The sequence below is a fragment of the Alosa pseudoharengus genome, unplaced genomic scaffold (genome assembly GCF_046254945.1).
Source record: "Alosa pseudoharengus isolate Yale_2024_CS ecotype anadromous, Long Island Sound unplaced genomic scaffold, YU_APseudo_1.1 YU_APseudo_1.1_scf_1, whole genome shotgun sequence".
In the NCBI taxonomy this organism is placed as follows: Eukaryota; Metazoa; Chordata; class Actinopteri; order Clupeiformes; family Clupeidae; genus Alosa; species Alosa pseudoharengus.
Window position 1 is genome coordinate 57,678,982 of NW_027468564.1, and position 13,543 is coordinate 57,692,524.

Sequence of the window (13,543 nt, forward strand, 5' to 3'; positions counted from 1 at the left end):
ATACACAAAAATAAAATATGACAAAAGGAGAGGGATGGTAAAGATGAAAGACACCAATGCTGAAATGCTGAAGATGAAAAAGATTTCAAAATGACTACAGCAAGGTGGAGGGACAGATCTGGAAACAAAGAGCAAGCAAGAGAGTGGAGGGTTTGGGCTCTGATTATTAATAGTGCAGTGAGTGTGGTTTCACACTGGGCGCCACACACACACACACACACACACCTTCCCTCTGTCCTGGGCTGGGACCCTCTAGATCTCCTAAAATGGACCAGGGTATATAAGAGAAACAGTGGCCCTCCAGCCTACCTCTGTCTCATTCTCTCTCTTCACTCTCCATCCTCAGCTCTCTCTCTCCCTCTCTCCACATCCCTCATCAAGCAGGTAAGACAGGGGTCCAAGCATGGGGGTCCTACAGAACTGAGAGGACATTTAGGATCAGGATGTAGAAGAATCTTTTTCTTAAAATGTCATGTGTGGGATATGACTGAAAATATCATGATCAGACTTGCATGGAATCTCTCACTGGCTGATGTCAATATTGGTTTCGTTTGAATTATTAATTATCAGAGGTAGTATTGATGAACAATTTCTTCAAGATGTCTTCAGTCCTAAATCATTACTACATCAGAGCTAATTTATTTATTTAACCCAAAACATATGTGGTTGGTGTGCTGAATTAAATTTGATATTTGATTCTTATTTCAGAATTTAATATACTGAATCAGTAATTTATTTACATTTTAAATTATAACAATAATCATACTATACCAATTGTTCCACTCTGTGATATTGTAACATATCTCATTAAATATGTATGATCTCTTTCCAAATTCCCTACAAGTGTGAACTACAGTATGTAACAATATATTTGTAGCAAAACGACTCTTGTCATCACTTATATATATCATGAAGATTCGTGCAATCCCATTTTAGGTGAGGATTAATGGAAGTGACACCATTTTGTATGATTTAGCATAGAGTAGCTCAAATACAAAATGAAGTGATAGTTCTCTTAATTAAATTAAACAGCATATTGAATATGAAATAATATGTTTTAAAAATAATAACATGCAAGCACTTTAATATGTCATTTTATGTACAATATAAATGCTCCTCTTAATGATGCTTCAGTAGTAGTTGTTGGACGTGAGGTTAAATAACCCAGTCAGTAAAGTGTTTGTTGAGGTCAAACTCTGCGCTCTCTGGAGAGGATAGCCACTCCGTATTGCCAAATGACTCCAAATGTCATGAAAGTTTATCTCTGTGATCTCAGCCTTGGTTTACGTGTGCACATACATATGCAATACACATTCACACACACATATGCGTGCATGCACACACACACACACACACACACACACACACACACACACACATCCAGACAGAGGGGTAGAGTTTCTCGTGCAGCATAACACATTCTCCAGAGATCTTTTTTCTGCCCAACCCACCGCTCATACTCTAGGAACTTCACTCCACACACACACTTCTTTGACACACACTTTCTTTGAAACTCTCTCTCTCTCTCTCAAACACACACACACACACACACACATGATGTTTATGCTGAAGTGTTTTTGTGCTGAAGTAGTTCAGACATTAAATACCAGACTAAGGTGTCTTTGTACTGTGGTTTCAGCTTCACAAACACTGGAAAACACTGGTTAGGAAAGATGTACTGTATAGGAAAGACAACAGCAATCTTAGCAGCTGCAATTCAATGAACTTAGAAGGAGCATGTTTTCCTGTGGTCACTTAAGTTTCAAACAGATTAGCCTAATTTATTCATGACCGTGCTCTTCAACTGACCGTGGCCTTGTTTTTATACCAAAATAACCGTGTGGCATAGTGAAGACATCTTATGAGTAACCCGAGGCACAGGCAGCAGTGTTTGGCTTCGGCTCTCAGTTGTTCAAAGGGACCCGAGGCAAAGGAACACTGGAACCCACAAATAAGAACGCCGGACAGGAAGGAGACGGCAGCTCTCAGGGTTACGCTAGAAGCCGTCAGTGCAGATAAGACTAATTGAAGTAACGGCCGTGTCCAGTATCCCAGGCCCGCGTCCAGCCGCACATGATTGTTGGTGTAACGGTGCCAGTGGAATTGGATGGGTTTACTCCTGCTGATTCTTGAATTACTGAGGATCTGACAGGGAGGTACTTTGCTGCATGACAATTACGACAAGGTGCCTTTACAATGGCTCTATTCATTGAGTTAGGACAACATGCATAAAGATATATTGCACCTTCCAATGTCGTACTTGTGTTGACAGGAGGTCTGCCAGAATGAATCAGATATCTGCTCATAATCTTAAGCTTACATGCTTTAATACAGTAATACAATATATAGATTTATATATATATAGATGTGCAGTAAACTGACCGTTTTGAGCAGCAATGTTTGGTGTCTGTGTGCATACAGTACTTACAACCAGTCACTAGTCCATCCATCCCTCAGCAGTAGTGGGGTGCCAATGGGATCCTGCAGAGATGCTTTGGCAGGTGTGAAGGCACCACAGACAAAAACAGACTAGACATCATCAGTGAAAGATCTAGTGAGAGTGTTAGAGGCCTATCATAGCTCGCCAGTGGTTTGTAAGCAAATGTTTTACAGCATTAGGGATATTGATAGGAGCCACAAAGACCAGGCTGGACATGCGAAGAGGAGCCACAGGGACAGTGAAAGAAAAGCATGACGCATGAAGGAGAAGTATGTGTGAAATGTGAATAGAGAAAGGACAGCCACCTGAAATCAATCCCAGCAAATAGTTCACGGGCTGAACAGGAGAGAAAAACAAATCAAATGAAGTTGGCAAACACTTCTCGGTCGGATGAGGTACCACTGTTTCTAAATGTGTGTGCACACTCAAGGGCATCTATGCATGGCATTTCTCTGGCACAAGCATGGAGAACTCTCAAGTAAATACTAATGTTCAATTTAACATAGCATCCTAGCACAAGCCTGAATATTTTGCTAAGTGTTGATATATATTTAGCATATGCAATCATTCAGTATATAATAGCTCTGTGACAATTGTCTATTCCTGAAAAAAATGTAAATGTTACTGGATGCTGCCTAGTTCACCATCATCTTTAAATAGCTTTCACTTTCTTATTTCCTTGTTTTTTAGGTGCCAAGATGGCGATGAAAGACTTTTTGAAAGAAGATGATATCAAGAAGGCTCTTGATGCATTCAAGGGTAAAAGTGCTCTTTTCTGCTTGAGACTGTGATCAGCTTATGAAAGATTTCATGATTTAAATTTCATTTTTTTTCTCAAGTATGTGACATGTGTCAGTTTACTACTGAGTGTGTATTCATGTGTAATGTACTGGATGTGTGATTAATATCTTCTCTCTACCCTGAACAGCGGCAGAGTCCTTTGACTACAGGAAGTTCTTTGACATGGTGGGCCTGAAGGCCATGTCTGCTGATAACGTCAAGCAGGTCTTCAAGGTGCTGGATGTTGACGAGAGTGGCTACATTGAGGAGGAGGAGCTCAAGTGAGAAACAACAGATGAAAACACACAAACCTAGCACACTAATACATAACAACACAATTAACACATGTAAACTTGTGATTACTCCTTCCACTGAACAATCCTGCACTTCCTGTACATATTCACCATTTTAACAACAAGCATCCTGGACTCTCATTCAGTAACCACACACAAATTAATGAAGAACATTATGTAATGGAGTCATTAATGCACTCCCACAATGGCAAACATTATATTTATCCTCCGTATAAATGCACACACATGCGCACGCACACAAACCCCCGCAGTACACTGAAGCAGTGTTGTGACGGTCGCACCCAAACTGGACACAGACTCATGAACCACGGGCGCTGACGCCTTTTGCTTGGACACACTCTATTTGGTAGGGAGGTCAGAGCTATACTTATACAGAGTGCAGTCCTGCTGAATCAATTTTAGAGCTGCCTTCTCTCCATACTTTTATGCAATTTTCCCATCAGCCCTCCAAGGGCACTGAGCGATATGGGCGCCACTGGCAGGAGATAAATATTGATCACCTCACCGTGGAGGCAGCTTGACACACACAGTCAATCTGGCCCGCAGCCGCGGGTATTAGCCTCTATAGGCTGCATTCATCACCAGGAAGAACTGTCTGTCAGAGGCAGTGCCAAGCTTCTGAGGGGGTTGCCAGGTTGGTCAGGGATGACAGTGCTAAAGAGGGCAATGTGAAGCCCTAACTTGCCATGGTTGTGTTCCAGGTTTGTGCTGAAGGGCTTCTCCTCAGAGGGAAGAGATCTGTCCGATGCGGAGACCAAAACATTCCTGTCAGCTGCCGACAAGGATGGAGATGGAAAAATCGGCATTGATGGTGAGACTGAGACACCCGTTCCACGTGTCCGTCTCTATGTACACAACTGCTATAGAGGCACACTTCCTCTCTGTGATTCACATGTACATGCAATGTAATGGAGTCATTAATGCACTCCCACAATGGCAAACATTATATTAATCTTCCATATAAATGCACACACTCACATTCCACTCTGTCTGCACTGTTGTGTTTTTCTTTCTGAGATAACTTCCAAATAGTGAACTCATCTTTATTCTATGTTGTCTTTTTTTCTTCCAGAGTTCGAAGCCCTGGTACACGAGTAACATGCATATCCCTGGCCGCCCCCACTGGCTACCTCTCCTCTCCCTCTCCTTGACCCCGCGTCTCTCCCCCCACCTGACCCCTGTCCTCCCCTCTAGGCCTCCTGGTATGGCGAGAGAGCCACCACCAGAGAGCTTCAGCAGGGGGCGACAGAGAGGCAGCAACCACCGACAAACCTCTCTATTTATTCCATCCCCCTTTTTATACAAACACACTGTGCGTGTCGACGTCGTCTTTTATTTAAAGTACACTATGATTTCACTTTTGCTCACCTGAACCTGAGTCTACCTATCGTAGTCTTATCACAAACAGTAGTCATTCTCTGGCCTCCCCCCTCTCCCCTCTCTCTCCGCCATGACTTGCATAACCCCCCCCCTCCCAACCTCCCCATCCCCCTGCTGAGCGATAAAATATGATTAAATATGCCAATAAAACATGAAGATGATGACAATGAGCTTCAGTTATGAAGAGGGGAATGATCCCAATGAGAAATAAAACAATGTCTTGAGTACACTGATTGAGTACATTTATTTTAATGGCCTGGTTGTTTTAATGGATTGTGAGTTATATTGTCTCCACATGGGCAAAAATCACCAGGGCATCTTAGGACACACAATTTACAATTGCATCATTAACGCCATTGTTAGTGAAATTTGAAAGAAATGTTTCAAAAAGTCTACTTTAAAGTAGCAGTCAAATAGAAACCCACCAAACGTTCAAGACCTAAGAACACTTTCAACAGCACACCTACATAAACGTACATTTCATATACTAAAGGCAATGTTAAATATTTAATTTCATAACTTACAAGGTGCTCCTCATATCACTTCCAAAGAAGTGAAATTTATCTCACTTTGGGTCACTGCACCTAACCGTTGCAGGTTTTTTCTAGATTCATTGAATCTGTGGGGCAGATCTGTCATTGGTGGTGGTTGGGCGAAGCTTCACTGTGGCAAATGGGTTGGTGCCCCTATGAGAACACAATAAAGAAAAGTTAAGTGAGGGGAGAGGCACAAGCACGCATGCACCTGCTAACACCTGCTAACCGTATGGACAAACCAAGAGCTGTGTCACCTTGGGAAGAGTGGGTTTTCTGGTAACGTCCCATGAGGAGTAGATCTCTGAAATATGGAATGTGACACACAGTCACACACATACCTTTTACTCAGTGCACTATATACAGTGATAGAAGTTGATATATCAATACTTATTCATTATTGTTCAAAAATATTATTAATACATTGATTAGAATAAAACATTCTATAAGCAACACATTATATACACTACAGTACAGATGAAGCTGGCCAATGCTAACCCCAGAGCTGGAGTCCGTTTTCCTCTCAGGGAGTGGGGAGACGGGAGGTTTCAGCTCCATTGGTGTCTTAGGGGGAGGAGGCGGAGGAGGAGGAGGAGGAAGAGGAGGTGGGACTGGGGGGGTGACATCAAAGCCTTTGATGTTTGGTTTGCTGTCAAAATGAGACTCGGCCCTCCTATCAGGCAAAGGAGAGACTGACCGGACGTCCACAGATGCCCTCCGAAGTGGAGTGACAGGGGGCGGGATTTCACTGTAGCTCTTCTGATTGGTTTTGCTTTCATATGAGAACTCCGTCGCTCTCTCAGGAAGGGGAGAGACTGAGCGAATGTCAACTGAGCTCCTTCGGACAGGAGTAGTCGGGGGTGGGATTTCGCTTCTGGCGTTGACTTTGTCTGACTGGTCAGCCGTTTCAAATATATTGTTCATGCTGTGGCTTCGAATAGAGGCCCCACTGCAGATAGAAAGGTCAAGAGGTCACAGAGGGAAGATGAACTCAAGCCAAAGCAATAGTGGAACTGACTGAGCTCAACTGATTTGTAGAGCCACTGTACTATCAGTGTTGACTACATAGCTTCAGGTTGTAGTTTTCTCACCATGAGCCTGAAGGCCTGAGGAGGTCCTCCAGGGGAGCCACATATCCAGCGGGGAACCAGCCCTGCCTGCACACGAGGAGGACCAAGCACACACAGCAACACAACAACACCTCAATAAACAACAACACCTCAATAAACAACGACACCTCAATACACCACACACAACAACACCTCAATACACAACGACACCTCAATACACCACACACAACACCTTAATACACAACGACACATCAATACACCACACACAACAACACCTCAATACACAACGACACCTCAATACACCACACACAACAACACCTCAGTACACCACACACAACAACACCTCAACACACCACACACAACAACACCTCAGTACACCACACTGGAAAGATTCCCCCTCTAGCCACCAGGTAGCCAAATAGACTGAAATGCAGAAAGTCTCTCAGAATTAACATTTAATATGGGGTAGGGCACTTATCAAAAATATATCTTCCCAAGGATACTGTGTGCCTGTGTGTACAATATATGTGTTCAATCAAATTCATAACATCTAAGTCCTAGTGCAAAACAAACGTCTCTGTCAGCTAAAACCTTGTGGCAGAGAGGGAGGGTGCATGCCGTAAACACCCTGACACTGTGCCAGGCTGCCTGAGCTGTGAATGACTGAGGTGTCCTGAGGCGGCCGACTCGGGGCCGGCGAAGGGCCAGTGGTGCTCACCGCAGGCTGCTGTCCAGACGGCCGTACAGCCAGCCGTTACGGGGCTCGGGCAGCAGCACGGTGACGGTGTCGCCGCAGGAGAAGGGCAGGAGCACGGGGTTGGAGGAGGCGGGATGGGCGAGGAGCGCCCGCATGGGCCGACCCCCACTCAGACCCAGAGACTCCCCCACAGAGCTGGAGCGGGAACGACTGGGCAGAGGGGACGGAGCTGGGGGGGGGGGGGGAGGGAGAGAGGGGGACCTTAAAAAATGAACACACTGGCGATCATTTCTTCTCAGGCTCTAAACATGCTTGACTCTACGGCATCAGTGGTGCAATGAATTCTTCCTACCCCTGGAGGGCACTCTTCCCAAAGGCTGCTGCTCTCGTCCAACTCTATCCTCCTCTCTTTCCCCAGTCTGCAGCAGCATTGTCAGAGAGCTCCTCAGCTAAGCACAACAGAAGACAAACAAACCCGTGTCATGTCCTTAAGACTGCCAAAGAGTGAGATGCTTTTGCTGTCCAGTAACAGAACCATTTATTTGAATCTCCACTGACAGTAGTGGAGCAGTGTGTCTCACTGCAAATGCTGTAGTGTATGAGGAATTGTATTCATTATGATGGAAGTCACTGCTCATCATCTCTTCCCCCTCCTCTTCTCACCTGGGCCTCTTGGTCGAGGGGTGTGGGGGTCCGTGGTCTGGCTGATCTGCTCTCATTGACCTTCTCTTTCCAGCCCTCACCTTTCTGGTGCAGTGAGGCACCTGTCTGAAACAGGCGGCACGTTCAGGTTATGCTCAGCCATTCCTAGTAAGAATGTTCCTGAATAAAGTGTGTTGTACAAATTGTTCTGGACTATAAAGGTAGAGAAGACACTGTTGCTCTGAGTGAATGTGAGGTATGAGAGTGTGTGTGTGTGTGTGTGTAGGCCCTATCCTATTCCTCCTGGCGCCAAGCGCGACGCAAGGCTTGTTCTTATCTTACACCCAATTCAGTGATGAAGTTTTCGCCATGCGCTCCACTTTAATTGGACATGGCGCTCACAGGTGTGTCAGTTTAAGAAATAGGTGTTGTCTGGTGCCTGATCCAAAAATCAATATCTTACACACCCTCTAAAAATCATTACGCCACTGACCAAGAAAAACCTGGTCTAAAGTGAAAGGCGCAAAAGCACAGCTAAAGACGCACTGTCACGACATGTAAGCAGCCCTTAGCAACAAGTCCCAAACAACTCATCTGCAGGATAAATATCCTTATGATTTGTTTTCAGTCATTCAAACATTATTGGTATAAGTGTTGCTTTTTTTCAGGCTATGTTTTCGATAATAACCCTTTGTAACCCAATAGTGAAAGTACAGTAAATAACTTTAGAACTGTTTTGTTGTTGCCTATAAGACCATAGTGAAGTTAGTTTAACTTTGCCTATGAGTTCAAATAATAGATGCATGTAGGCTATACTCTGCTAGTCACACACAGGTTTTAATAAAGCAAAGTTTGGGGGAATGTTGTGTACACGGTCTTGTGTGCAAACAGATTCCTTCAAATGCACTGACTGTCAAAATTGCTTGCTGTTAAAGCGAACAAGTGTCACTCTCATTGGCTTAAAGGAAGTTACGGCCAAAACACACCCATGACTGATCCACCCTTTTGAACAATGCGCCTGGCCTCTGGTCACAAAATCACGTTAAATTAGAGAATGTGGACTGGACACACCTTAAACTTTGTGTCTCTAACCAGGCGTTTCAGATCTCTATATCCCGGTGTGTGTGTGTGTGTGTGTGTGTGTGTGTGTGTGTGTGTGTGTGTGTGTGTGTGTGTGTGTGTGTGTGTGTTTTCTACCTTGTTGATGAGGAAGAGCAGGGACTGAGTGAGGCCGCAGTGTTTCTCTGCCAGGAAGCGGTAGCGTCTCTCCTCCTCTTTCATGATCTCATGGTTACTCTGTCTCAGATACTGCATGTACTCACTGCTCTCCTGAACCACACACACAAAGCAGACATACAGACACACACACACAGACGAAGCAGACACACAGACAGACACACACACACACACACACACACACACACACACACACACACACACACACACACACACACACACACACACACACACACACACACACACACACACACACACACACACACACACACACACACACACACACACACACACACACACACACACAGGCCGTTCAGTGCTGTAGTAATACTACAAGCGCTTCCTAACTAAGCTAATGTAAGCAACAAACATTTTTACATTACATGACATTACATTACATTTCGCTGACGCATACAACTTACAACATGGTAAACAGTTTAAAGCTTTTTAAAACAATTCTCCCAACAATTCTAGAACAATTTAAAAGGTATACAATAAGAACAAGTGCATCGTTGAGTGCTGTTTTTATACAGTCAAGTGTTCTAGTCAGAAGTGCTAGAATTAGCAAGGCTAGTTGTAAGTGCTATGAGAGGATATATTCTCTGAGGAGCTGTGAGTTTTTTGAAGATGAGTAATTTTAAGTGATCACACTGTCAGCAGAGGTCAAAGATAAATGTCTATGTAGTACTGGGTTGACATTCACCAGCGAGTCTCTGAAAGCTCCTCTTCTTAACTGTCTCTCCAGAGCAGCGGCCTGGTTCCTCACTTCAAGCTCATACACCCTTCTGCTGCCCTGTTGGACACACACACACAGACACACACACACACACACACACGCTTAGATAAACATTTCCTGTCCACACTACATATATAACACTCTCCCCCTAAAGCTATATATGCTCCTCACTCCTCAAACACATAGTCCTCGTGCTTTGCACTCTCCTCTGGGTCACAGCTGTCAGTCACCCACTGTCACAAACACACCACCCCACTGCAGAAGCTGAAGGACTTATAGCACACACACTAAGGCTGTATGTATGTATGTGTATGTGTACAGTATGTGTGTGTATGTGTATGTGTATGTGTATGTGTGTGTGTGTGTGTGTGTGTGTGTGTGTATGTGTATGTGTATGTGTATGTGTATGTATGTATGTATGTATGTATGTATGTATGTACAGTATGTATCATATACTGTACACATATACTGGATTTAAAAGCAAGTCTGCGGTGTAGAAATGTTTAACCCATTGCTGCCTTCATTGAGGACACATACCACAGGCAGGCTACCATGTGTGAGTGGAGTATTGTCCTGGAGTCATTTGCTCTCTGACCGCCGGACAGCCCAGGACACAGCGCTCTTAATCAGCTTAGGAAGTTAAGAGGCCACACAATGCGTCGTGAAACCACTTACATCAATGTACTCCTCATCCAGCTTCACATTCTTGTCCATCGCCTGCAGCACTTCAATATGGAACCACTGGAACTGAGTGGGAGAAAGCAATGGGCCAGATCAGCTACACCCTGCCAATGATTGCACTGACAAACGTACTGCAGGACGAGGTGCAGATGCACTCACCACTCCCTCGATTTCAGCAGTCAGTCTGCGCAGAGTCTCAGAGATCTGGACCAGCACGTCACCTGCAGAGCACCCAAGGCATTAACAGGTCAACCCTGCGCTCGCCAAACCGGTAATGACCCCAAACGAGGCCAGTACTGGTAGGCAAGCGGAATACAGTGCACTCTTAAACCAAACACTACATACACATGAGCTGTGCTGTACAGAAGATATATGTCCCATTACCGCCATTTCCCAACTATTAGCCGCGGCTTATACATTGATTTTGCAAAATGAATTAAACTAAGAGGATAATAGACGGGGGCAGTTAATATGCTATTAATATAGTTTTGTTTCTTTTAACTTACATAAAACACTGTCCTGTGGCTTATGATGCAGCTAATACACAGGAAATGACTGTAAATAAAACTGCATGGTGTCTGTTTCTTAACCCACTGATGAGGAAGAAGGGGAGAAACAGAGGACATGAGTTATGATTATTTAGGTAATCAGTCCTAAATAAAAGTCTTAAGAACTGTGCTAGCCAACTACCATGTAGAAATAACTTGCTAATGAAAAGGTAGTTTACATCAGAGACAATGGACGCTCCTCCTAAAGACTTTTCCATATTGAGATGGCGGTAACCATAGATGGCCTCCCCCTGGCCTTGTCAGTGTGTGTGTGTGTGTATGTGTATGTGTGTGTGTGTGTGTGTGTGTGATGGAAACGTGTGGGAGGTCTGAGCGAGGCCGTTGTGGTGACTAATGAGCGGAGCGCACATGGAATACTCCGCCTGTGAATTATTCAGAGGCTCAGCACACACCCACGGTCACCTGAGCTGGACTAAAGCCATACCAAACAGGTGACGTCCAGATGCCATTACACATACCGACGGTTTGCACTTCCAACAACCAAAGTTCACCTTTTTTTTTTTACTTCTGAACTTTGTATTACTTTGTATTATATATTACAAGGCTGCCCAGTGAGCTTTTGACAGAGTGGCAACTCACTGGCTACTGGCAGCATGATTTGACAGACTGAGTTTTCTAGCCCTAACTTCCAACAGCATCCTTGATTTTTTATTTTCACAGACGACAGAAATGTGGGTATTTCTCCGGGCGGCACAAATTCTTAGATGGACAGACAATAAAAATGCTTCAGACGTAGGGTGGAAGGATCCTTATTGTCTTGGCAGCAGTCCAAGACCTTCAGTGAGAGAAAGACTGTTAAGAAAGTTCACCTTCATCTTCAGTTATTTAGGGGACAGCCTTGCTTTCAAAGTGCCAAAACTCTAGGCATGAATAACAGAGTTAAGAGCATCACAGTTTGGGATAGATGGCCCGTGAACATCATAACCTTATGATGCACACACACACACACACACACACAATCTTACCCAGTGAACGAGATGAAGATGTATGAAGAGCCTGCTCTCCCATTTTAGCGACAGCGCTAAAGTAGGCTTCACTGGTCACTGCAAGAGCTGCCAAACAGATGAACACACACACACACACACACACACACACACACACACACACACACACACACACACACACACAATAAGAGTTAAATCATGTGATGGGACAAACACGCTTGGCTACTCTAGTATGATAAATTAAACCCTGTGTGAGCCAGGATACCCCACACCCTCAGCATCACTTTACAGATGATCTAGAGGAACAGGTGAGTACATACTGTACAAGAGCATGTGTGTGTGAATCCATACAAATACTCCATCTAATAATGCACATCTACAAGACTAAGCTGATATTCATTTTAACTTTAGGTTTAAAAGTACTCACATTGAAATGCTTTGACATAGCTGTTTCCTAAGGTGACCAGTTTCTGTAGGCCAGGGTTGAAATGTTCCATCAGATTCTGAAAACAAAAAACATTCAGTGTACTAATTATATGAACTGGGTACCCCCTCAGCACTAAATGACCCTATTCACTAGTTAGATAAACTGGGTACCCCCTTAGCACTAAATGACCCTATTCACTAGTTAGATGAACTGGGTGCCCCCTTAGCACTAAATGTACCCAGTATGTTGGAAAACAAGGAAAATAATTTCTACACTGTGTCCAATTTGTTCCTTTTTCCACCTCTCTGCCCTCAGCATTTCAAACTTACAGTGTAGACCGTGAGAGTGGACCGGTGCAGATGGTCACTGTTTGCTCCAGACATAGTGGTCACTTGGTGGGACCACAAACTAAAAAGAGCAAAGACAATCACTACATGTCTACAGAATTGTATTATCCATTGAAATATTAAGTGAACAAAATGTAATTTCTTAGAATGAAAAGTGAAACAAAAACACAATGGCTAGTAATAGCTTCTGTATTGGCACCAAAGATAAAGAGTTAGTAAAGAGAGCTCTTACCTGTGCCACGTAAAGCCACGTCTGCTCTAACTCCTGTGTGCTCTTTCCCCCAGTGATGACACTGATGTAGGTATGCTCAATTAGTGGATAATGTTCCAGCTCTCTTAGTCTCTCTCTCCCAGTAATGAGCCTTTTCAGTCCTCTGTTATCACTTCATATCAACGACACAAGGAGAGAGGGATGAAGAGGGGAGAGAGAGAGAGAGAGAGCACAAGACATTGATATGGCCCGGGTCTCTGAATAATTCAGCTTTAGCTGCCACAACAGGAGCGGCGAGGGCCCAGAGCGCAGGAGAGCTGCTGACCTGAGGGCGGACTGGCACACCTGAGTGGCCCAGGTGACCGCGCTGCGCCGGGGCAAGAGAGCCCAGCACATGGCATCCAGCACTTCAGCTCATCACAACGAGATGGACACAAGGGGGCGAACTATGCCAGGTCCCAACGCTGACGTTGGTCAATCTGAAGAGGACCGGCAACAATTTGTAGATGAAAAAAGACAACGGTGACAGTTGAGAG

The 13,543-nt window shown here is 44.4% G+C and overlaps 2 protein-coding genes across 2 annotated transcripts; one reads left to right on the top strand and one right to left on the bottom strand.

Moving 5' to 3' along the window:
• Window positions 1-309: 309 nt before the first annotated feature.
• On the top strand, window positions 310-5,147 carry pvalb7 (parvalbumin 7). The gene is made up of 5 exons (XM_076295192.1): window positions 310-384; window positions 3,131-3,199; window positions 3,369-3,501; window positions 4,236-4,345; window positions 4,607-5,147. The coding sequence occupies exons 2-5, from the start codon at window positions 3,139-3,141 to the stop codon at window positions 4,630-4,632; spliced, it is 330 nt and encodes a 109-aa protein (XP_076151307.1). The 5' UTR covers window positions 310-384; window positions 3,131-3,138; the 3' UTR covers window positions 4,633-5,147.
• baiap2l2b (BAR/IMD domain containing adaptor protein 2 like 2b) lies at window positions 5,148-13,542 on the bottom strand. The gene is made up of 16 exons (XM_076295196.1): window positions 13,333-13,542; window positions 13,029-13,179; window positions 12,779-12,857; window positions 12,450-12,525; window positions 12,044-12,130; window positions 10,669-10,730; window positions 10,504-10,575; window positions 9,796-9,885; window positions 9,054-9,185; window positions 7,878-7,982; window positions 7,567-7,663; window positions 7,236-7,443; window positions 6,539-6,604; window positions 5,946-6,396; window positions 5,705-5,751; window positions 5,148-5,600 (listed from the first exon to the last, which is right to left on the bottom strand). The coding sequence occupies exons 3-16, from the start codon at window positions 12,830-12,832 to the stop codon at window positions 5,525-5,527; spliced, it is 1,623 nt and encodes a 540-aa protein (XP_076151311.1). The 5' UTR covers window positions 12,833-12,857; window positions 13,029-13,179; window positions 13,333-13,542; the 3' UTR covers window positions 5,148-5,524.
• Window position 13,543: the final 1 nt, after the last annotated feature.

Excerpts from the sequence above, each read along its gene's own strand:
- pvalb7 (XM_076295192.1), top strand. The coding sequence starts at position 3,139 with ATGGCGATGAAAGACTTTTTGAAAGAAGATGATATCAAGAAGGCTCTT. Across the intron at positions 3,200-3,368 it reads GGCTCTTGATGCATTCAAGG|CGGCAGAGTCCTTTGACTAC; the intron begins GTAAAAGTGCTC and ends TACCCTGAACAG. Across the intron at positions 4,346-4,606 it reads TGGAAAAATCGGCATTGATG|AGTTCGAAGCCCTGGTACAC; the intron begins GTGAGACTGAGA and ends TTTTTCTTCCAG.
- baiap2l2b (XM_076295196.1), bottom strand. The coding sequence starts at position 12,832 with ATGTCTGGAGCAAACAGTGACCATCTGCACCGGTCCACTCTCACGGTC. Across the intron at positions 10,576-10,668 it reads CTGCTGAAATCGAGGGAGTG|TTCCAGTGGTTCCATATTGA; the intron begins GTGAGTGCATCT and ends TCTCCCACTCAG. Across the intron at positions 7,444-7,566 it reads GGGAAGAGTGCCCTCCAGGG|CTCCGTCCCCTCTGCCCAGT; the intron begins GTAGGAAGAATT and ends CCCCCCCCCCAG.